The following is a 25,204-nucleotide window of genomic DNA, read 5'->3' as shown; positions in this document are numbered from 1 at the left end:
ACTGGTACAACATTAAGTAACCATCAATCCTTAAAAGCCTGCAAGCGGAGTGCTGTTCAATGGCTGGAAAGCTATGAAAAGCTCGGCACTTAAACCTGACCTTTTAGTCAGCTCAGCTCAAGCTAACTAATGGTTTGGGCACGTGGAAGGTGGCCATCCAGCTTTGGAAGTTGGTCGGCTGTTACATCCTTACCAGGCTATAATCCATATAGCTAAGGCTATTGCACCAATGATCCCCATGATCAACATCTATCAAATGTATTACTAAATAAACAATATATTCTTCTACATCATCTTGTTTCTAATCTTCATATTCTGTCTGTTGTAGAGCTTTGCAAACAGGTGAACAGTTCAAAGGTTCTATGTGAGTCAAAAGGTTTACAAACAACTAATGATAAGTCAGTCAGTAAAATGACTTCTTACCTAGATTCACATATCCAATATCAACAATTAAAAATGGCTTCTTACCTAGATTCACATATCCAATATCAACAATTAAAAATGACTTCTTACCTAGATTCACATATCCAATATCAACAATTAAAAATGACGTCTTGCCTAGATTCACATATCCAATATCAACAATTAAAAATGACTTCTTACCTAGTTTCACATATCCAATATCAACAAAATGACTTCTTACCCAGATTCACATATCCAATATCAACAATTAAAAATGACTTCTTACCTAGATTCACATATCCAATATCAACAATTAAAAATGACTTCTTACCTAGACTCACATATCCAATATCAACAATTAAAAATGACTTCTTACCTAGATTCACATATCCAATATCAACAATTGAAAATGACTTCTTACCTAGATTCACATATCCAATATCAACAATTGAAAATGACTTCTTACCTAGATTCACATATCCAATATCAACAATTAAAAATGACGTCTTGCCTAGATTCACATATCCAATATCAACAATTAAAAATGACTTCTTACCTAGATTCACATATCCAATATCAACAAAATGACTTCTTACCTAGATTCACATATCCAATATCAATTAAAAATGACTTCTTACCTAGATTCACATATCCAGTATCAACAATTGAAAATGACTTCTTACCTAGATTCACATATCCAATATCAACAATTAAAAATGACTTCTTACCTAGATTCACATATCCAATATCAACAATTAAAAATGACTTCTTACCCAGATTCACATATCCAATATCAACAATTAAAAATGACTTCTTACCTAGATTCACATATCCAATATCAACAATTAAAAATGAATTCTTACCTAGATTCACATATCCAATATCAACAATTAAAAATGACTTCTTACCTAGATTCACATATCCAATATCAACATATAGTTTGGCACAGAGAGAGCCCAACATATAGCCAGCTAGTGGGCCGATAACAGAGACAGTCTGTACAATACCTAAAATAGAAACAAGATACAAATGTCAGCAAATGTATTCTTGTACTTCCAGTAAGTGATGCAAATGCAGATGCAGATGCAGTCTGTCAATATGAAATATTATGTATATTTATTGTTATTGTAATACTGGTGTTAAGCATACAAAATTAATTGTATCAATTACATAGTAATGATCATTTTAATGATGGAGAAAAGAGATGGCTAAATTACTGAGGACAGGGAATGTCCCAAGAACTCAAATGTGAAGGTCTTAAATGTGAACCCAATAGAATAATTTTAAAATGACTGGATTTTCCTACACCTGAATTACTTTATCTAACTCTGTGATACTACATGAGGACACAATTCTTGTTTTGTGCATAAGTTGTTAAACTGGAATTCAAAATGAAACCCATTATCTCCAAGTCAAACAAAAAACACTCAAGTCAGAAATGCAGATACAAGAATGTATCAACAAAGCTTATATAATACTACTCAGAGAAGCATGTTGAATGCAATCATGGTATAAGTCTCTTGAAACATTTCATGACATTTTTCTGTGTGTGTGTGTGTGTGTGTGTGTGTGTGTGTGTGTGTGTGTGTGTGTGTGTGTGTGAAGAATAGTTAGGCAGTAACTTTTAAATTTACTTAATTGTGCTACTGTGTACAAGTACTGACTACAGACTGTGTTGGAGGTTCCATTCCTAGTAACATCTCAGACAAATTAAATTGTTTGCCTTGAATGTGCATGTATGTGTGTGTGTGTGTGTGTGTGTGTGTGTGTGTGTGTGTGTGTGTGTGTGTGTGTGTGTGCAAGGGAAAGTGAAACTCTAGTTTCTACAATTCATGAGATGTATTTCAGGTCTGGGCATGGAATAATGAACCACGGCTAGTCTCCAAAAGGCTCTGCCTCTTTTATAGTCTAGCCATCTCTTCCTTCCCTCATTATTTATCAGCAGAATAAAACATATAATAAAAATGTATTCCCTACTACTCCAGAGGTCCCATCCTATCCCTCACCCACTGACATAGCTAATAAATCACAACACCTTCTCACACACACATCATGAAGCACCCATAGAGTAATTACCATTTTCTAACCAATCAGTCAATAAGTAACATACAGTTTGTATGACATCATGCACTTGTTTATTAGTGTCATGCATTCACTGAAAAAGCACTTTCATTAAAGTGTGGTAAAAAAAAAAACAATAAATCTTTTATGCAGGGAGGGCAAGCCCCCCTTCACCCCTCCACATCCCCCTACTTTAATATTCTCACTCTGAGATCGCACTACAGTGAGGAAAAGGAAATATTCCTTTATCTGCACTGTAGTATGATCTCCGCAACAGTCATTCCCCCACAACTCCCTCTAGCTGCAGGCATACTTCCATGAAAGTGCTTTTTCGGTAAAAAGCACTTTCGTGGAAGTATGCCCGGTTGTTTGTGCTTCGGTTAAAAGTTCCTTCGGGGATCAGTACCGATCCTGTATTGTTAATATGGCTTATATTCTAAGTAACATTACATAAATTATTTATTTCCTGCCTTCTCTTAAACCTCATTCCTCTTCCAAAACATTTTTTTCTGCATGTATTGTTCCCACAATTTCCATTTTTTTAAGTAATTTACTCCGACCCTGTTTTGAAGAGCCCACTTCCTGTTCTTTTACCTCTGTTACAGTATTCAAGTATATTTTCTTCAGCTGGGAAACAGGATATGAATTGCTTAGACATAGTAAGGCCTTGTTAAGTTTCATTCTGGTAATTGCCAAAAAAGAATTATAGATAGCTTTGAGGAGGTACACAGTACTCTGCACTTTTGTGGTAAAACATATTCATCTAAGTTCCTAAGGATGTGCACCCTTGCACAAGGAGTGTAGTGTACAAAAGGGTAGCTAATGAATGTATGTATGTCCCTGCATGTTTTTTGTGCATATAGATTGCACTGGTAGCAAGACAGTGCATGATATCAAGACTGACTGTTTTCATACATTCTTGTCTCCCCTTACAGTGAGGGTAGGCCCTCTATATACTATTTGGAAGCATATGGTGTTGAGTATATCCTTACTATGCTGAGATGAATTGTGCCTTCTGTACATGTATCCCTCCCACTGAATAAGTGTATAACTGTATCACCTGTTTTTCCCTATGTGCCCGCCTACATATAAATATATATATATATATATATATATATATATATATATATATATATATATATATGTGTGTATATATACATTTATCAGTGAGTCTGAACTTGCAGGGAGTGCATGTGAACCTAACAGTAGCAAATATACCACCTATATGTGTTCCTCTGTTTGTCCTTTCATTATAGCATGGTATACCTAAGTTAGCTCTGTGTCATTCTACCAGCCCCAGCAGTATACAGTCTAGAGCTATGTATCTGTGTTCTCAGATGTTTACATGCCTGGAGGGCATGGTGGATAGCAGAGTCTGGACAGTTTCAGTCCTGCTGAAAATTAAGTCATAATATAGGCATTTAAGACTATGTACAATGCCTGGTGGGGAGAAGAAGTATTAACAAACCTTTACAAGATCAGGTGAGCCAGAGACTTGTCCATGACCTCAGTGCTGTGGGTGGGCAGAATCATGCACAATGCAACAATAGCACTAGAATGATATGCCATCCCAAAGCAAAGGCATGTTCCATAGCAGGTGAGAGGTCATGGTGGGGACACCAGGAAGGACCAGACTAACAGTAATAGAGATGATTTTGGAACCTTTCATGGAGACAGAGGTACTGGTATCATCCCAAAAGAGTAAACACTGGCACCAGGATGGTTCAACCCCTGTAAATCTCAGTAGATAATGCAATGGGATAGTAGCACATATGATGTTTACAGCAGCACTGTAGATACAGACTGTAGGATGACTACAGCATACATTGCTTATGTTTTGTCATAGTGACATCAGAGATTCAGCCATGCTATGAGGAAAGCAGAAGTATGCTTGGACTGTTATGTTCTTTTTGCATGGCCACAGTTGTAGTGCACATAATCATGTTCACTCTGATGTGTCTTATGGTGGGTATTCACAGGCCACACCCTTGCTATGATGACACCTGCAGAGGATGGGAAGGACAAGTTGATGCATGCAGTAGTTAATGATGATGTCAGGACCAAATATATGAGACATAGTCAGATGACACAGTGATACCTGATGCTTATATCCTGGGTGCATATCTATTTGGGTCTACTTCAAATAAATGAAAACCCACATGACCGAAGATTACATAACTTAGATGATATCACTTAAACCTGACTTACCCGAATGACCAGAATGCTGAAGGATTTCACAGGATAAGTAACCAGGTGGACAACAAAGGGAAATTTGCCCTTTCCCCCACTGTACTGCAATCCCGGAGTTGGCATATTTAGTTGAGGGATGTCCCCCCTCATGTGGGTGGGTTTGATGTAGTACTGTATGTTTCATCATTAGATGGTGGCCAGCTAGATACTTACCTTGTGAAATCGTTTGGCTTTTCAGTTGTCCGGGTAACTCAGGTTTTGGCAATGTCGTCTCGGTTATTTCATTTTTGGTAATGTGGGTTTTCATTTATTTGATGTAGACCCATCTATTTACATCACAGAGAGAAGGTGTGGTCTCACCTGTGGATGAACCTGATAATATACAGTCTAACTTCTTGCCATACACACTGGAGGAAGGAATTTCCTGTGGCTCTGAGCACCAGTGATGTTTCCTTTGTGCATACAGCAGCAGATTAGAACACTGCACCTGATATGGGTGTACTCAATATAGTGTATCCTTACAGGGAAGTCCTATGCTCGCAAGTGTCACAGCTATGTGGGCTGTGCTTTGGATCAGTCAAAAGATATGTTGTGATATCATCCAGACCCAGTCTGCTACTACCAGTCTAACATGGTGCTGATTGCTGTGCAGCATTGCATTTGTGATGATGCCACCCATCATTAACGGCAGCTCTGTGATGATATAGAGTCCACATATAATGTCACAATTATTCTTATAAGGTCTGCTGTGTGACGGGTTCTAGATAACCCATCAAATTAAAAGTAATTTGAATTCCACCTTTCTCAAAAACTGAGTTCCTGAAAACTGCCCAAAATCTAACTTTTAGCTATTTTTTGAAGGGGACAAGTCTTCTGTACCCCCATATGGGAGACTGCATTCCTCATAGCCCTGCTATATTAACTCCAAGATCTCAATATACTGGAGAAAGGGAAAACATCTTACCATAGTATTGTCTGATCTCCCAGTCGTCAGCACTAACATTTAGCAGTTCTATTTGATATACATGATACTTAATAACTTGGATTCAGATAACATGTATTCAAACAATTTGCTCTTTCACAACATAGATTTTATGCAGTGAAACACACCACATCAGTTTCCACCTTCATGCAAAAGATCATCGGTGCCAGCATCAATGGCCCTGGGCAACAGTCTTACCTGTGGTGGATCACTCTCTGACACATGGCTAAAGCCCCACATCACTGACTCTGAGATCCTTCCCCCTGGCTTTCAAGCACTCAGATGTGACCGCCAAATTAAAAAAGGAGGAGGAGTAGCATTAATCTATAACAGCCTGCTTAACCTCAGTCCTTACCAAAACCCCATTCCTCAATTTAGCAATGCTGAAATAGTCATAGGGATACTCAAACTGAATAACTATAGAAGTATTTGCATTATGAGCATCTACATTCCCCCTGGAAATAATATCCCTACTCTTGAAAACATTCTACTATGGTCCTCAACTAATATTAAACTAGAGACATACATATTAGGAGATGTGAATATAGATTGGAACAAAATTAATAATAATAATCCCTCTTTATCTATTAATCTACTCAACTTCACTCAACTAATAAATGGCATTACCAGACCTAATAGAATCAACCCCCCAGGGTCCACATTGGACTGGATCTTAGCCTCCCACCCAAATAAGATATCTCACTCTGCTATCCTACCAGACACCATGAGTAACCATCTCCCAGCTTCCATTCTCCGAGCTACCCACTCCTCCCCTCATCAACACCAATTTACCTATACTCGTAATCTCAAAAACTTCAACCCTTCTATATTCTCAGAAATGCTTAAACAAACCAACTGGGACAATCTAAAATCTCTTCCTCTAGATGAAGCCGTACATTTCTTTAATAAAACCTTCCTAGACATTCTAAATGCCCAAGCACCTCCTAGAACTAAGCATATAAAACCTTACTCTGCCCCATGGCTAACTAAAGATACTAAATCACTTATGCAACAAAGAGACAAGACTTGGAAACTTTACAATCAGAAAAAACTCCCTGACACCCTCCTCAAATACAAGCAACTCCGTAACCTAACCAAAAAGCTTATTACAAAAGATAAAAAATCCGACTGTATTAAACTACAGTCTACCCATTCAAAAAACCCAAAACAATTCTGGAACTCCATAAACTCTCGTCTGCACCCAGGTACAAAAAACAATCCCTGTCCTGATAATAATTTAACAGACATAGAAATTGCCACCCTATTCAACTCCTTCTTTACCATCTCCATAGCTGAACTCACTAAGACCTTCCCCAATAATATCTCCTTCCCTCCACTCAACCCTACATATCCTTCCCCCACTCATCTCCCTCTCCCACCCCTCCCCCTATTTTCCATCTAAAACCCATCTCTATCTCTCACATCAAAAAGCTTCTCACTAAACTCAAGCCTTGCTCCAATGCCCCTGACAATATCCCCTCACACTTTCTAAAGCTTGCTGCAGATGCCATTGCCACCCCCATTAGCATTCTCATTAACTGATCCATTCATGAATCTTACGTCCCCAAATTGTGGCATGCTGCCTATATCCTACCTCTTCACAAAGGAGGCAAAAACAATAACATCTCTAATTTCCGTCCAATAGCCATTCTCTCCCCAATATCAAAAATTCTAGAAAAATGCATCCACCACCAACTTATGCCCTTCCTTATCAGTAACCACCTCCTTACTCCTACTCAACATGGCTTCTGCCCCAGCCATAGTACAATAATTGCTCTCCTCTCATTTTTAGACGTAGTAAACCATGCTCGGTACTCAGGAGAAATTGTATCCACTGTCCTTCTAGATCTTTCCAAGGCCGACATTGTCTCTCACTCCCACCTTCTAACTCACCTGTCTAACCTCAATCTCGATCAGCATTCGCTTACCTGGTTTAAGAGTTATCTTTCTGACAGATCCCAGGCTCTGAAATGGAAAACTAGTACCTCAATCTTCCTTCCTACCCCAACCGGGGTTCCCCAGGGTTCAATACTCGGTCCAATGCTCTTCAATATATTCATTAATGATTTCCATGAAGCCATTCCCAACACTAAAATAGTACAGTATGCAGATGACTCTACTTTAATCTGCTCTGCTCCTAATCTTCCTGCTCTCCAAGCAATTGCCCAATTTGCCTTTACAGCCACTGAGAACTGGATGTTTCAAAACCACCTCTCTCTTAATGCTAATAAATCCAAAATCCTACTTTTCTCTCCCTCTAAAAACCTGCACCTTAACAAACAAATATTACCAGTAATGCCAACTCCCTAAAAGAAGTTGTCCCCTTCGCTAAACTTCTCCGTGTTCCTATCGATGAACACCAAAAATTCGATACTCATGTCCAATTAAATATAAAAAAACCCATCAAAAACTAGGGTTACTATACAGAAACTCTTACTTCCTTTCTCCCTCTACCAGGCAAACTCTTGCCACTACCTACTTACTACCATCACTATTATATGGTGCCCCTCTTCTAACCAACCTTGCGTCCTCCATCTCCTCAAAACTAGAAATCTGCTACAACAAAATCTTCAAATTCGCTACTAAATCTAAGCACTACTCCCACCATTGCTCTTTGCTACACATGCTAAAATGGCTAGAGCTTCCCAACTACCTCGATTACCTCCAACTCACTACAGCCCACAAATTAATCTTTAAACCTACTGCATAACCTGCTCTAGCATACATCCTTCCTTCTTATACTCCCAACAGATCCCTAAGATCTGCACAACAAAATCAACTTGTTATTCACAAACCAAAACATCCCGCTGGCCAGTGTCTGCTATCCTATTCCCTAGCAAAAAAATGGAACTCTCTTCCCCCCTCACTAAGAATCTCCAATAACCTTGAACTCTTTAAATCCCAGCTCCATTCTCATCTCTCCCAAAATTAGAAATGTAATTGCTCTCTGCCCCCCCCAATCCTATTAAACTAATTTCTACTTGTTCTTCATTAAATATTTCTTCACCTTGCTATTCTGCCCAACAGCTTCCCCTTGTTATTTCTTACATAACTTATACACCTTTAATGTATATAGTGTAAATACTATACATACCCTTCTTTCTGTACTTCTCTCCCCCTATATACTTCTTCCATCTAAACCTATATTACATTTGACTAACTAATGACTCTAACATTCTACAAATTGTGTCCAACACTCTTCTACTAACTTTACCCTCCGTCCCCCTTGTATTACCCCCTATTGCTTTTTCTCACATATGTTCTTCTTTCTAATAAACAATTGCCTTTTGCTTCACTACTCAACTGCCTCGCTCTCCTTTCTCCACTTTTGGTTTTTAATCCTACTACTCTGCATACTTTACACTACCCATCTTCGTTACCAAGCATGTTCTGTATGAACTATCCTCAAGTCTCCTATACTCCACTTATTGCACTACATCGTTTTGCTACATCTCACTGTATCATCTTACAATTTTGTTTAAAATATTATATAATACTAGGATTATTCATAACTGCATTTTATTGTACTTTTTATCATATTTTTATTGTATTTTTATTGCATCTTTGTAATTTTGGAGCTTTTCTCCCAGGACCTCTACTGAAAACGGGCTCCTTGAGCCCAGTGGACCACCCCGGTTATCAAACTGGAAATAAAATAAATAAAAAATAAAATAAAATTAGATATGTATCTGTGGTAGCCATGTAGGGGACATTCAAGGGTACACATTCATCATCTGTGTTAGGCCATCTATGATACTCTGTCACCCTTTATCCCTGGCAGAGATGACACACAGCCTCCACTAACAGAACTTTTCATCAGAGTACTCTGTCAAGATCACAGTCCCAGAGTATGCTACCATTTCTGCTATAGGAGGCCCTGAGTCCTACTGCAACAAGCCAGAAGACTGGCTAGAGGTCATGGTCATGTAGTGATGCCTCAACCCTATCACAGGAGGATGCTATCCCTGTCACAGTGTACCCCATGCCACTACAAGATCCCCTATCTATGCCTCCTGTGACATGGTCATAATATGTGTAGAAAGCCATATGTCATTCTATCCCTAGCCATTTGTGCACATGATGATGTCTGTGGCCAATTCAGTCCTCCATCCTGTTGGGTATATATGGTGATTTCTGATATATAGTATGACCCAATCATGCACTGAAAAGCACATTAAGTTTTTAATATTACATGCATCATGTTTGTTCTGTGCAATACTGTATTTTCTCTGCCTGCTTGTCAGAAGTGGACTACATGTTACTACTTCACCTGCACTAATATTTACTGCGCCATGTTGCTGTCTGGCAAGTGTTATGCATCTACTATTTGCTCTTGTTTTGCCTTACTATCATCAGTTGATGTTGTTATTGCATCTTCCATGCCACTTGGGTCTGCACACCATAGGACTGGCCTGCCTGATTTCACAAGATTTTATTGTGCAGTATGGTACATGCTTGAAACATCCAGCAGGCTGTAACAGGGTCATACTGCAATACCATCCTCACACATATCAACATAGTGGAAGTGGGTATTGAGCTGCATCACCCATGAGAGTAATGATGTAAATATAGCTTACCTGTGTATATGGTTGGCCAAGGACAATACAAACAGAAGATTCACCTCCAAAATCTATAGGAAACCCACATATTCAAACATTTTTCTCTATTTTGACAGTTTGCACCCTATAACACAGAAAAGGGCAGTGGTCAAGGACCAGTTTGTGAGGACAGCCGGAATGACCATGGAGGATACTGTCTTTTGGGATGAGTACATATTGTTCATGAACATGTTTTTAAAATGTGGCTATCCTAAAAAATCTGTAGACAACTTGATGCTAGAGGTGATTAATAAATGTGAGTATCAACATTTTGTGCCAATTTTGTGTGACTAACATCAGAAGTGAGGAAGTCCTAGATGGTGGTGGTACAATATCAATGCCACTCATGGCTAAGACTACAAAAACAATCACAAAAACCTTCAGGAATTCTTTTATTACAACTTATTCTACTGAAGGTCCCTCTGTGAACTCTACCTATATTGTGCCCTACGTAAGTTCTGCCCCTGTTTCTACATAGGAAAAATGGACAGGAGACTGAGGGACAGACTATACGAACATTTATATGAATACAAAATGAGAAAAGAGACTAATGCTCTCAATAAACACAAAAACTGTTACCCACACCATATGCTCAAATTTTGCATTTTGGAACAAATGCCTTCTAATAGTAATGAAAGTCCATGGACCTTATTACTTGAAAAATGTGAATTATATTGGCAGTTGCATTTGAATGCCAATAATTGGCCTGGACTCAATGGACATGTTTCAATGGCATGTTTGCTTAAGTTAAAAGCACTGGAAAGATGAACCCTAAATATAAGGTATATATTTATATACATTTGTCTTTATTTTTTATTTAATTTTATGGGGAATGCATTCTTTTTCTATTTTCTATATTTTATTATTTGTTGCAGTTTTTGTAAATAGTACTGACTCAGTGTTATGCACTTGAATTTCTTTTCAGTGGCTCCTTTAAGATGATGTTTCAGTTCATGGGTGCTTGGTGGTCATGTGATTGAACACAAACGCTTTAAAATGAGTGTGTACTTCCAGCATTGTTATCTGATGAAGTTCATGCATTTCTGAATGAAAGTGCTTATCTTTCATTGTTTTTAAACAAGTTTTTTTTTTTATTTTAAAAGGCATCTGGATTAAAGTACTTATGTATTTTATCTATAGCAGTTTGTTTTCTTGGGCCTTCCATTTGTGTTTCACCTGTACTTATTCAGTTTGTTTTTTGCCTGGTTATAAATAAATTAGCATAGTCATGCAAGGTACCATGGTTTTGGACAGTGGCGCTGGCATATTTGTGACTGTATAATTGATTCTGTACAAATATACTGTTTGATTTTATATTGTAAATGTATTTTAGTATTTCCAGCTTGTCACAAATCAAATAACCCAAAATATTATGGCACTCCACTTCTTAAAATGATACATTTTGAAAAACAATCTTTTGATCCCACTGGTGTCAACTATTGACCAGAATATGTTAATAATGTGCACACAGCTGCAAATTTAGTGCCAAGTACCTCCACTCCTTTAAATAGACCACCACAAAAAAATGCACTCTGCTCCTGTGTTTAGTTTAAATTCAGCCTTCAGCTTATTAATTTTTCAAGACTTCCTTCCAAAAATCATCTCTCTTTCTCAGAGCTTCTGAGTCATTTTCAGACTTCACAGTACCAAGATGTTTTATCTCAACAATTTTCCACAAATAATTTATTTTCATAATTGTCCTCAACAGCATGTAAATTATTTTGAGTACACTTGTTTTTGCTTTTACATATGATAGGAAGATGACTTTTCAGTATTGAGTCTCCAAAATTTATTAGAACAAATGTACTTATTCTCATGCGTATAGCCAGACATAGAACATGATTCTTGAATTTTAATTGCATGAGCATTTATCTTGACCTCATAACTGTATTTTTATTGCATTTGTATCTTGTCTGCACATTACTTCTGAAACACATTCTAACTTTACTTTTCATTTTTGACTTATTTTATTCACATTTTGTTATACATATACTCTTTTCCTCAAGTAATTATTTTAACTGTCTAATACTTGTTTCACTTGCTTTGCATGCATCCTCTACCTCAACAGTTTTGAAATAGTCAACTCATCATAGTAGGGCTATTCTCTAACATTATTTACCGATCGAATATTTTTGGAAAGCCATTTACTGGTCATTCATCCTTGAAGGATATTTTCCTTTAATAACCTGCCCCTTGTTTCATTATATATTATCTCACATTTTTCTGTCTTTAAAGAATCAATCATCTCAGAAATTCTTCCACAGCTCTCTCTATTCTTTAACTTGGCAAGATAAGCATCTAATGCCTCTGAGGAACCCTGTGTAATTGCAAAGAACAAATATTGAATAAACTGTACAGTCTTTTGGGGGTTTCCAATAATTCTTAAACTTCTGTCTTATTTGTGTTGCATTGTCTTTCACCACTACAAGAAAATTAAGAGTTAAATATGGTAAATGTTTATTTCGCAGTGGTGTGCAGGAATGTACCACACTGTGCTTTTTTTGCTTTTTCAGGTTTCTTGCATAATTTACTTATACTGAACAATAAAGTGAATTCTTGCCTCTAAAGCTTCTAATTTTCTGCTAAATTTCTTTGCAGTGAAAGAATTCTTAAAGGATGCTACTGGATTATTTTCAATGTGAATTTGCCTTCTTTACTTCCAAACAAAAACTCTTGAAAGCAAATATATTTATTCATTATGTGCTGTCTGCATGGTAGGTAAACATTCTGGGGATGCATGTCTAATCTCTTTGAGGTTTTTATTTACAGTGAACTCTCTAGAAGAAATTGGACCACATGCCATACTAACTCGTTTGCATTTATACATGTAACCTATATTATATATCACATCAGCCAGACACTCAGAGATCAAGGACTAGGTCAACAAAATGCCTATCACCCTTCATGGCTGCAAATATGATGATCTATTAACTCGATCGTCAGTCCTACTCGTTATTGCTCAAGTGGCTGTGGCAACAGAATAATGAATGGAGTTGGTACCAATAGCTAGGGGAATATGGTTGGCAGGCACAAATGATTAAATGACTTACAAAAAGTAAAAACTGATCATATTTAGAAATGCTGAAAAAGATGTCAGTCTGCAGCTCCACTCAACAGACGCACCTAATTCAAATAAACTACAACAACATTGGGCTTTATAGTATCTTGAATGGATATATTTCAAAGGGAGTATATTATCAGAACAAGAGTAAAAGGTAATATTTCAAAAGGAACTTTCTCAAAAGCAGAAATCCAGCTTATAATTTCCTACAAATATTTTTAAAGGAATCGTACTATAAATTGTAGAAACACAAGGACTGGTGATAAGGTTGGATGAGGGGGACACTTTCTAAAGGGACCACATGCCTTGCTCAGTGTGCAGAAGATTAACATATCATAAAGGCAACTCATGTCATTCAGTTTAAGATCATGATCTTAGAATACAAGTATTTAAGTTTGAAATATGTAAGTTTTTACATCCCATTAACAAGTCTAGAATTCTCATCGGGTATCACTTTACAACACACAATTTACCTTGCATAGCATGAATTAGTTAATCAGTTTGAATGTCAACATAGTATGTCAGGGACATGTTATTATTTCCTGAAGGAATCTTCTTGGAAAGTCATTTACTGTTCATGCATCCTTCATGGATATTTGCACAAATCATTTTTTTATGTATTTGCCATAATTGGTATGGAGCAGAACTTCAAAATTTCACGGAGGTTCATTTTTATTTTTTGTTTTATTTGTAGTAAGGTAGTAGTAGTAAGTGATCTACAAACTCTACAGTATAAGGGTTTGTTTGTCAGAATGGTATGAGATTAACATAGCTAACCCCCAGATGCAAAGTTACATCTTCTGTCAGTATAAAATTGAAATGGAAAGATAAATAGTGTCCTATCAATATAATATAAATATGCACATAAGTCATCATTTAACAATGAAAAGTACTCTGCAAATCCAAGTGACAAACAACTTAAATAACCTACAATGACTAATGGTATGGGATTACCACAACTATCCCCAGATGCAGAGTTACATCTTTTGTCAGTATAAAACTGAAATGAAAGGATGAGTAAAGAATATCCTATCTGTTATTCTCTGGGTCGCAAGCAAGGAAAATGGGCAACCGGCATGGAAATTTGAGATAGCTGCCAACTGGACTTCAGTTGTAGAATAGCAGACATCAAACAATGATGATAAGAAATAAAAGATTTATTTAATTATAGCAGAAAATAAGTTTAGTACTTGGCTTAATGCCTATTTGGAGAAATGCTTTCATTTCTTTTTGTAAATTTTGTGAGTAGATTATTTGAAGTTCACAGTACAAGAAACACTTTTTGAGGAAGGACATTACTGGAATTGGAGAAACCACGTGGTTAGCTGAAGGGAAGAAATATCCAGCTGAGGCTATCCAGATGTAACAGCAAGGTCAGTTGCAGATCCAGATGCCATGGTTCTTTCATTTGATGGTGATTTGCCTGGGCCATAATGGTGCATTTAGGAGTAGTAGTAGTATTAGCTTTGCACAAGGACTTTCTGTTGAAATTGCGTAATCAACTGAAGAGGAAGAAAGGCATGATGGAGACTAAGAGGCCAATGATAGGCCAGAGTTTGACTACCCCTTTGGAGGAATCAGGGCACAGTAGCCACTGCATTTGGTGTTGTGTAAGGAGGCAAAATGGTCACAACTAGGTTGGTCCTAGCAGCGGAAGATGAGTTCTACTGCAGGATTGAGAGACCACTCATGAGGCATTACTATGGAGCTGCTGAGCCTGTGTGCTTTTCCTAGAATGTGCATTACTATCAGAAGGTGGTATAAATCTATCATCCATTGCCACAGTATTATAGCTTCTCTACAAAGCACATCCTTGCTTCTTGATATACCATACTACTGGCATATTTTCTAACTAAATGTTGATCACCCATGGAGGAAGGTAATCTTCAAGGCCCTACAATTCTAAGAGGACTACCCTTATCTCCAGAATTTTGATGTGAAGATTGGGCACCATGTCTGTTCATTTCTCTTAGCCCATTTTCCCCTCATGATGCCCCTTACCCCAGAGAGGAGGTCAAGGCATTTGTGGTAACTGTTGCCTTTGCTATGGGAAAGAGGAAAAAACATCCCAGAGAGACTGTAGGAGATTCTAGCCACCATGTTAAGTGCTGTCTGCAGATCTGATTTATATGAACAGGTGTGCCCATATTGTTGGAATGTAAGGGCCACTGTGCACTTAATTAGCATGAAAGATAAGTATGTGTAAATAGAATTATGGATGAAAGTACAAATCCTTAAATCTTCAGTACTAAATCAGCTAGGGGAGTGGTTGTCTAGTAGACAGGAAATGGAATGTCTTAGTAACTAGAGTCTGCTGTCTGGTAATTTCAGTAAGCAAGATGTGTGCCAATGGCAGCCTATGAAAAACAATGTTTGAGAAGGCTAAAATGGGATTTTCCTAAAGTTACAGAGATACCTAAAGACAAGCAGAGATGAAGTAAGTAGTCTCTGGCAGCAACCAGATGTAGCTGCCAGGAGCCAATCATTTAGATACAGAAAGAAGTGGATTGTGATTACTATGCTGCATTTGGTGTAATCACCTGGGGGGGGGGATGTAGTGAGACAGAAGAGCAAGGCTCAGAACTGTTAGAAATTGGCTCCCTGCTAGAAGTTCAGGAATCTCCCTGGATTTCTCTCCAATTTTGATATGCAAATATGAGTCCTGGAGATCTGTTGAGCACATCCAGTCATTTGCCTGTAATCAAGGCAAAATCAGCTGCACCATAGCCATCCTGAACTGGATCTTTCTAATGTACTGATTTAGGACACTGGGATCAAAGACTGGCCTGAGGTCCTTGTTTTCCTTTAGTACTGAAAAGAATCAGGACTAGACCCTGGACCATCTCTCGTCTGGTGCAACGTCTTGGATGACTCTTTTTATTTAACAGGGTGGTAGTTTCTTTTCTTGCTACTCTGCACTGGTGCAGTGGAATGCCTGGGAGTGGCAGAGTCTGTCACTGTGGAGGGTAAGACAAGGACATTGTATAGCCTCTGGATATTAATATCCTTATCCTTGTCTTGCAGGATGATCATCAATACATATGAAAGGAGCGAGTCAGCCACTGCCTGACTATAGAGGAGAGCAGGCAGGAAAGCATTCAAGGGTGTTGAAGCTGTTTTCCTGAAAAAGAATTCCTGAATCCCTGGTTTTGCAGTCCACTCTGCCCATGGGGCAGCATCCATTGAAGACAAAACCTCTGCATTGGCTACCCCATCAAAAGAGTATGCAAAGGATTGACTTTGGGACTTTATTTACCAGAATGATTTCAGGCCCTAATGATTCCTCTTATAGGATCATTGCAGGGCACCAAACTATACTGCTAGGGCAGACAGTATGTTTCTTTCCTTCTCAGACTTCTGTGGTTTCTCTTTAACTTTAGGTCCAAACAATGATTATCAATCACAGGGAGAACTGACAAAGAATTACTCAGGAAAATTCATTTTGCGCAAGTTTTTTTTTTTTTTTTAATGTTTCCACTGTACTTGAAGATGTTTTGCTATTTTTGCTTAATTTAATCTGTTTTGCCCTGTTTGTCTATATAAATGACAGTTTTCATTGTTTGCAATCAGCTTGTTTTTGGCCTAGTGTGGGAGCAATCTTGGGACAATAGTGGGTTCTTGTTTTTTAATTTCTCCAAATCTTTTGGGTTAATAATGGGTTCTTGTTTTTTAATTTCTTCAAATCTTTTGGATTTCTAATACCAAGATTGGAATGGACCCTATTCCTAAGTCAAGTACGATTAAAGTTCATGAACTTAGTATTGTTTCATTCTTTGATGTCAGCCAAAAGTGCTCTTCGCAGCACCCGCAATGTGCCCAGTAATGACTACTTCTGCAATTTGTATGGAGTTACATGCATTGGTAGCATATCTAAATATGACTGTAGACTCTCTTTTATAAGACTGTTGCTCCTACTACTATTGGAAGTATCTGGGTATCTTTCCTCCACATTGCTCTCATTTCTGCTTGCAAATCCTGATATTTTATGACTTTGTGTCTCTCTGTACGCAGGACACTGTAGTCACTGGGAGTAGCAATTTCAATGATCAATGCTACTCTTGTCTTCTTTTCTTAGACCACTATATCCAGTTTTCTAGCATCTATCTTTTGTACTGTTGGTAATGGATGATCCCATGTGATGTAGACTTTATTATTTTCTATGATGCTTTGTGGCTCATGTTTCCAGTGTTTTTCAGCCACTATAATACCATAATGTTTGCACAATCGCCAGTGCAACAGTCTCACCAGATTATTATGCCTTTCAGTATACAGTCCTCCTGCCATTAGTATATCACAACCAGCAATGCGATGTGCAACTGTTTCCAATTCTGTTTTGCAAAACCTACATTTGTCTGTTTCTCTCACAAGTTCAATGGACTTTATAAACCAATGTGTATGCAGCCCACTATCTTGTGCCACCAATATTAACCTTTCATCACTTGGTTTGAATTCCCCTCACCTTAACCATTCATGTGTTCATTCTTGATCAACATGAGGTTCTTCCAGAAGTTTTCTATACTTGCAACTATATTTATGCATTTTCCACATTTCTTGCCTTCTCATCTGATCCTTCACCTTATATTCCTTCTTTTTGTTTTTGGCACATTCAGTTGCTAACTGTTTTTTATCTACTTCTAATTTGATTTCCATTCCTGATTGACACCTATATGCTGATGATAGATTAAGCAGAGAAGTCATCTTAGATTTATTCTCCTCATGTTTCAAAACTTTCACTATGTTTGGATCTTGTGAGGTCAGCAGATATGTGTGGAGTCCCACAATTGCAGATCCAGACATGTAATCAGTTTCAAGGAGGCCCATCCCTCCTTCAGAACGAGGAATATAGAATCTTGTTATGCACTGATTTTTATAAATCATTTGGTGAGCATGAAGCATTCTTCTTGTTTTCCTATCCAATCTATCCAACATGTTTTGGGGCCAGTCAATTACTCCAAAACTGTAAGTTGGGACAGGAAGAGCAAACTGCTTTATACCTTGGATTTTGTTCCTAGATGTCAGTACTGTTTTCAGGATTAATTTAAGTCTTCTGAAATATTCCATTCTAAGCTTAATTTGCATTTGTTTGTGTTTTATTGTTAATCCTTCATCAATTCCCAAATATTTATACACTCCTTCTTGCTCAAGTTCTTTTATATCGCATTCTTGTTCCAAACTGATGTTTTCCTGGGGTTGCCGTTTTCCTGCTTTAAAGGTTGCTTTTGCACATTTATCAAGACCAAATTACATTCTTATATCATCTGAAAAAGTTTTGTCAACTTGCAGTTGTGCTTTTAGTTCCTCATTTGATGAGCTATGCAGTTTTAAATCATCGACAAAGAGAAGATGAGAAGTCTTTACACTTTGTTGTTTTCTAGGAGCCAAATTATAGCTCTGGCCTAAGCTGTTAAGTAGACAGCTTAATGGGTTAAGGGCAAGGCAATTGCAGTGGTGACAGAGAGTCACCCTGGAATATCCCCCTTTGAATTTTTATCTCTGGGATAATAATTTGTCCTTTATCATGGCTTAATGGCAAAGTGGTCTGCCACTGTTTCACGGTCACTGAAATGTAGTCAATCAGTTTAGGATGTATTTTATAGATTTTTAAGCACTCTTTTATCCATGAATGTGTGATACTATCAAATGCTTTTTTACAGTCAATCCATGCCATACTTAGATTCTTCCCCTTTTTACAGTTCTCCACCATGACTTTACTTAATAACAAATGATCCTTTGTTCCATATGACTTTTTTTTATTGCCCTTTTGTTCTACTGCCATAATTGAGTTTTCTTCTAAATGATTATAAACTCTGTTGGCATAAATTCCAGTGTATAGTTTGTACGTCATCAGAAGGCAAGTTATTGGTCTATAATTTTTATGGTACCTTGCAGGTTCACTCTTAAGTAGGAGCATTCTTTTTCCTGTTATTAGCCAGGTTGGTGTCTTTTCAGGATGTGCATATAAATAGTTCTTACTCATGGCTAAATCTTTGTGCAAATATATTAATACTTTAGCCAAAAGTTAGGTACTGCATCTGGGCCTGGGGTTTTCCAATTAGAGGCTTTTCTTAACATTATTTCAATTTCTTTGGCAGTTACTTCATCACATTTCAAATCCTGTACCATTAAACATCTTATTCTTTCTTTAACTTCTATCCATTAGCATCTTTGTTATGTTCTACAGAATCCTCATATATATTTCTCCAAAACATATCTATTTCTTCTTTTTTTGGCCGTCTTTCAATTCCTTTTATGTTGCTTCCCAATTCTCTATGCAACTTTTTGGGGTCATCAATTAATTGCTTATTTCGTACTTTTCCTTTATATTTATCTTAATATCTTCTAAGTTTTCCAGCCTGTGCTGAAATTTTTACTTTGTTATTTGTGACAGGGCATGATAGATCCTGGTCTGTTCTAATACTGCACATTGCTTTAATCACATCTATCTTTCTTAGTATTTTTGTTGATCTGTTCATTCTTCTATAGTCTTTAACAGTGACACTTCTTGTCTTACCTGCTTTATATTTTTTTCTATTCGATACTTCCAAGATGGTATTCAATTTCTCCCATTCCTTTCCCTCATTACCCTGTGTTCTTGTGGTAGAACTTTATTAGTTATTAATTTAGCTGCACAGTAATATATCCTGTTTACTTCTGTTATATTGCATGGATCTCTATGAACAGGTCTAATTTCTGTGTCAATTTGTTTTATCAGACTTCTGACTTTTTGGGTTTTATTAACCTCCTGCAGTCTATTTCTTTCATTGATCTTAATATATCTGTCTATGTCTATTAAATCAAGCAACTCTTCTCTTAGCTCATTTCCTTCCAAACTGAGGGCACATCCCTTGTTTCCATTTCCTGCAAGGATTCTATAGAAGGTTCTATAGCATCTTCTTGTGGCACATTCTCTTCAACTTCATCCAGTGCCATCCGTTGCTCTGTCATATGGGAACTCACTGGCCTATCACTCATCAACATTGACTGCATCAGGGTTTTCACAGTTTCCTGTTCCTTCCCTTGCTGTCTAGCTTCAAGTGAACATTTATACTGGTTTCCTGTGGAAGGCTCGAAATTATCTTCATATGGCACCTGACCAATTGCTTCCTGTTCCACTGGTTTCCCCTTAATTTGGATATCCATTGCTCTAGCCTGTTGTGGTGCTTTCTGAATTAGATTTTCTACACTTAATCCTTCAATTCACAGGTACTGCATAACCTCAATTTCTATTTCTTTAGATTTTCCATTACTAATCTCCTTTTCTACTCTGTCTTCTTATTTTTTTTGCATTGTAAAGTTTTCCATGTCTGCATTCCTTTGCCTGTATTTCTCTTCAAATATCTTTGGTGCTGTTCTTTTTGTATTGGTTAGTTTTGCTTTCTCCTTTGCATAAATATTACACCATATTAGATATCCACAAAAAGCACAAATCAAATAAATTCAGTGTAGAAAATAGGTCACACTCGTAGCTGGATAATAGTTATTTAGCGCTTTTGTCAATTCATATACAAGCTAGCACCCTTAAAAGGTGGATGAAATGGTTTGCATTTTTATTCTGAAGAAGTCATTGTATATGAATTGATGAAAGCGCTAAATAAATATTATCCAGCTACGAGTGTGACCATATTAAATCTCTTTTTCTTTCCCATGTCCATATTTCTTCGTCAGATGTCCCCTGATCTTCCTGCTTCTCCTTATTTTGGGGACTCACTCCATCATGCTGTGATGTAATCTGTGTTAGACCTTCTACATTAAATCCTTCACTGCGCAGGCACTCCATAACTTCAACTTCTTTTTTTAACTTCTACTTTACTAATCTTCTTTTCTACATTCCATCTTTGTGATATTATTTTTTTTATTGTGAACTTTTCCATATCCAGATGCCTTTGCCTGTATTTCTCTTCGAATATCTTTGGGGCTGCATTCTTTATATTGATTAATTTGCCTTTCTCCTTTGCATAAATATTGCACCATATCAAATCTCTCTTTCCTATTTCCATATTTCTTTTTTATACTTTTCAAATATATACAGTAGCTGAGTAGCTGGTGTCCTTCTTGGGGGTGGGGTCCATTATTTATTTCCCCAGGATGAGATGATTAACAATCCTATTTTATTTGCAAAGGATGGTCTGCAGCGTTTGTTCAAGGGTTTCTAACTACAAAGCCTTTGCTGTCCCTTTTGTGCTTTTTTAGGCGGAGTCCATCTAATGAACATACCGACCTAATTAACAGATCATATCATAAATTGGACAGCATCAAGGTGGCCTTTCTCAGTGTCGAGGGTCTTTACAACAAACTACCCAGTTTGGAAGCACGTCTGCATCTAGAAATAGTCCATGCTTATGTCGTTACTGTCACACGGTTCAAGTGTAATAAGAGCACCCTATCCATGTCAGGGTTCTGAGCCCATCATGTCTTCAAGTCCACTGATAATGGGGATGAATCAGTATTTTGTCTCTCTCTTACAAGGTGATAGCCCATGACCCCCCCCCCAAGAAAGCACCTTGAACTCCAGCTCATACTAGGAAATTCATAAGTTCAACTTATAGCTTGTCACTGATCCCCTTCTATGAAGTGACAGGATCAAGAGCACTTCCTGGCATTCCTTGAAAATATCTCTGTAAGAGACACTTCTTTAATCCTTGGTGACTTCAACTACATCTCCATAGACTGAAGGACTTACACTTCTAATGTTAGTTAGATATGCTCTGTTTTTCTTAAAATGGGTTAACAAGAATTCACTGGACCAAATTGCCCAAATACCACCTGAAGCATTAATATCCTGGATCTAGTTAAAGAAACTGACCTTGGCATGTTGTCTGTCACTGGTTAGTCCCTCATTGGCTTGCAGCCACCTATGCCAAGGATAGTTATGCTCATTTAGAAAAATGCATTGACAGAGCATTCCCAACTAGAACCAAATATAATGGCGAATTGAACAATAAACCTCCCTGGTGGTCAGTAGCTATTAACAAATTATACATAAGAAGGAAGAAACTGATTAGATTACATTATAAGGCTAGAATCTCCCACTGAAAAAAGAACATAAAATGGTCATCCAGAAACTGAAAGCAGATATAAAAGCCAGCAAAGCATCCCATGAACATAGTCTAGCTTCTGAGGCTAAGGGGGGTTATATAAAGGCCACCAAAGCATCCCATGAACATAGGCTGGCTTCTGAGGCTAAGGGTGGTTATATAAAGGCCAGCAAAGCATCCCATGAACATAGGCTAGCTTCTGAGGCTAAGGGTGGTTATAGTGCTTCTTTATCTGTGTTAGAATACTAAGGAGCAATTCACTTCACTGCTCAAGGTTGTCTATAATAGCACCTCCCATTCCAGTCCTAAAGGCATTCCCAACAAATACGTTTGCTGCAAATTTCAACAATGAAGTGATCATCACCACTCCATTTGAACCTCTGTCACCCTGCCCCATCTCAAAGGATCATATCCTTAATCCATTCTCCAAGAACAAAAACACCACTTCAGAGGGTCTTGACAATATACAACAATATACCAGGTTTCCTAATAAATGGTGTCAAGCAGGGTCTTGCAGATCCTGTCCTTAGTTGTTCAACCTAATCCTTGCCACATGATAGGTTCATAGATTTTTACTAGGCTAACTGCCCTTGTGGGTCACTTTAACCCTAGCCAATTACTCCATGTGAAAATCAAACCCTGTACCTTGTGTGTGTGAGGTAAACACCTTAACCACTATGCTAACCTCCCTCCCATATGTTCCTGAGTCAAGGTGCACTGCAGTGGTGATTCCACTCCATAAGAGTGGTCCCACCACTGAACCAGGTAACTGCAGACTCCCTAACTTTACTAGACTTATCTGTAAGACATGGAATGCTTCATCACTAACCATCTAAACCAAGTCATTAAAAATTTGATCATGTTCAACCCCCATCAATTTGAATTTGTTAAGAGCTGGTCATGCATGCTAAATCTTGTGTGTATCTTTGAAAGGTTCATAAAGTTGGTGGACATTGGTCACACTGTTCATGTTGTCCGGTTTGATCTGGCAAGAGCATTTGATACCATAATATATGATGGGAATATGATGGGGATTGTTAATATGCTGATGACCTTAAATACTGATCCTGTGGTAAGATGTATTGCTTACTGGCTCAAGGACAGAATGCTTGTTGTCAGGGTTGGTTATGCCTCCATCATTTGATGGACAAAAGGTCACCATTGTCATTCCCTGTCCATGCTAGGTGCCCTCCTTTTCAACATTTATTCCTTTGACATAAATGCTGGCAGCAAGGATCTCTTGCTGACTAAGTGCACTGACTGTTGTAGGCTGGGTGTAGTTGTTAAATCAACCAGTGATACTACTACATTGTAAAGAAATCTAATAAGTGTTAACACATGGTGAATCAAAAAAAATGGCTCAAAATAAATGCTGAGAAATGTAGTATCAACTCCTTCAGGAAATAATAAATTCATACCACCTACTGTATCACTGACACCCCACTCTCCAATATGTCTGTGATCAGGGACTTATGCACTCAGGTTGATGTCTCCCTCTCCATAAATCACCATGTAGCAATGGTGGTCAGAAAAATCCTTCAAGATCTCACAATTAATGACAAAGGGCATGGCATCTAATAACAAAAAAATATAGTTCCCCTGTACTCTGTCCTGTTAGGCCCATTATACACTATAATACTCTTTTTGGCATGTATTTCCCCAGACATATAAAAAGAATTGAAAAAGTGCAGAGATTCATAACAAAAAGTATTTCAGACCTCAAAAATCTTAGTTATAAGGAATGGCTGGAATCACTGTCTCTTTGGTCCGTGCCATATAGGTTTTTGAGGGAAGCCTGTGCCTTACTTTTCATTTGCTCAGGGACCCTATTATCTGAGAACTTCTCTTTGTCAATATGTCAGGTAGTGTAGCCAGTACTAGAACAAGAGAATGCAATTTACACCAGGTAATAAACAAATCTAAATGGAGAGATAGGTTCATTACCCACTGCTTTACCTTGCTTTAGAATAGAGTCCCCTTGCAGGTCAAGTAATGTGATTGTTTATGGACCTTCAGACATAGTTTAGACAAATGGATGGGTACCCTAAAGTACACTCCAGGAATTATAAGCCTTTTCCTCCATGAAAAGGTTTGTAGAGCCTGAGGGTGATTATTAGCAAACCATGCATGGCCTCCTGGTGAACAACCTTGCATTTCCCAAGATACTATGATTCCTATGATGACGATGCTTTAAAGTTGTCCGCAGTTACAAATATGGAACCAGGCATGATGCCTCATAGTTATGCTGGCTGCTGCCTCTCTAGCTGCTCCATCAGCTGTATTTAATTTATGTATTTATTTTATAATTTGATAATCTAGTAAGTGAGCTGATCTACTGACCCTTTTCAGTTATGACCTGGGTACAGGAGTACAGGAAGTTAACAGTATTTTGATAAATACATATGCACTACATGCAGGTATTTAGCATGACAGAATACAATCAGTGAAAGTATATGAACTCATTTTCACCAATGGAGCTCTGAAAATTTGCATTGTAACTTCCAATGGGCAGAGCCAAAGCTTATTGATAAAATCACATTATGTCCTTACATTTCAAACAAATGTTCAGTTCTCTGGAAATGCAGGAGTTACTAAGGAACTGTAAATGGCAAACTCTTCAGCACAAACTATGTTTATAATGGTAGCATTCTTTACATTCTAGGTCTTAAAATTGATTTCATAAGTCACAATAAACACAGTAATGTTTTGTAAACAACTTAACAACATCTCAGCAACCACTCAAGTTACACATATACTGCCAGGAGCATTTTGTTCATCTGGCTGAGAGCTTTCAAATGAAGCTAAGCAGTTTTGTCTGTGGCCCTTAGTTGGCATATTTAGAGTAATGAAATTTATGACAATAGAAATAAATTTG

General features: G+C 37.7%; 1 protein-coding gene across 2 annotated transcripts in view; it reads right to left on the bottom strand.

Moving 5' to 3' along the window:
* Positions 1 to 25,204, bottom strand: part of LOC122815359 (solute carrier organic anion transporter family member 1A2-like) — a 420,483-nt gene that overhangs the window by 246,344 nt on the left and 148,935 nt on the right. For both annotated transcript variants that reach the window (XM_044087813.1, XM_044087814.1), the window contains one exon: positions 1,311 to 1,409. In XM_044087813.1, coding sequence (XP_043943748.1) covers positions 1,311 to 1,409 — 99 coding nt within the window. The remainder of the gene's footprint in view (positions 1 to 1,310; positions 1,410 to 25,204) is intronic.

Source organism: Protopterus annectens, chromosome 11.part0 (assembly GCF_019279795.1).
Source record: "Protopterus annectens isolate FY-2018-M chromosome 11.part0, PAN1.0, whole genome shotgun sequence".
NCBI lineage: Eukaryota > Metazoa > Chordata > Ceratodontiformes > Protopteridae > Protopterus > Protopterus annectens.
The sequence above is the reverse complement of the archived record's forward strand: the minus strand, read 5'-3'. Positions and strand labels throughout refer to the sequence as shown.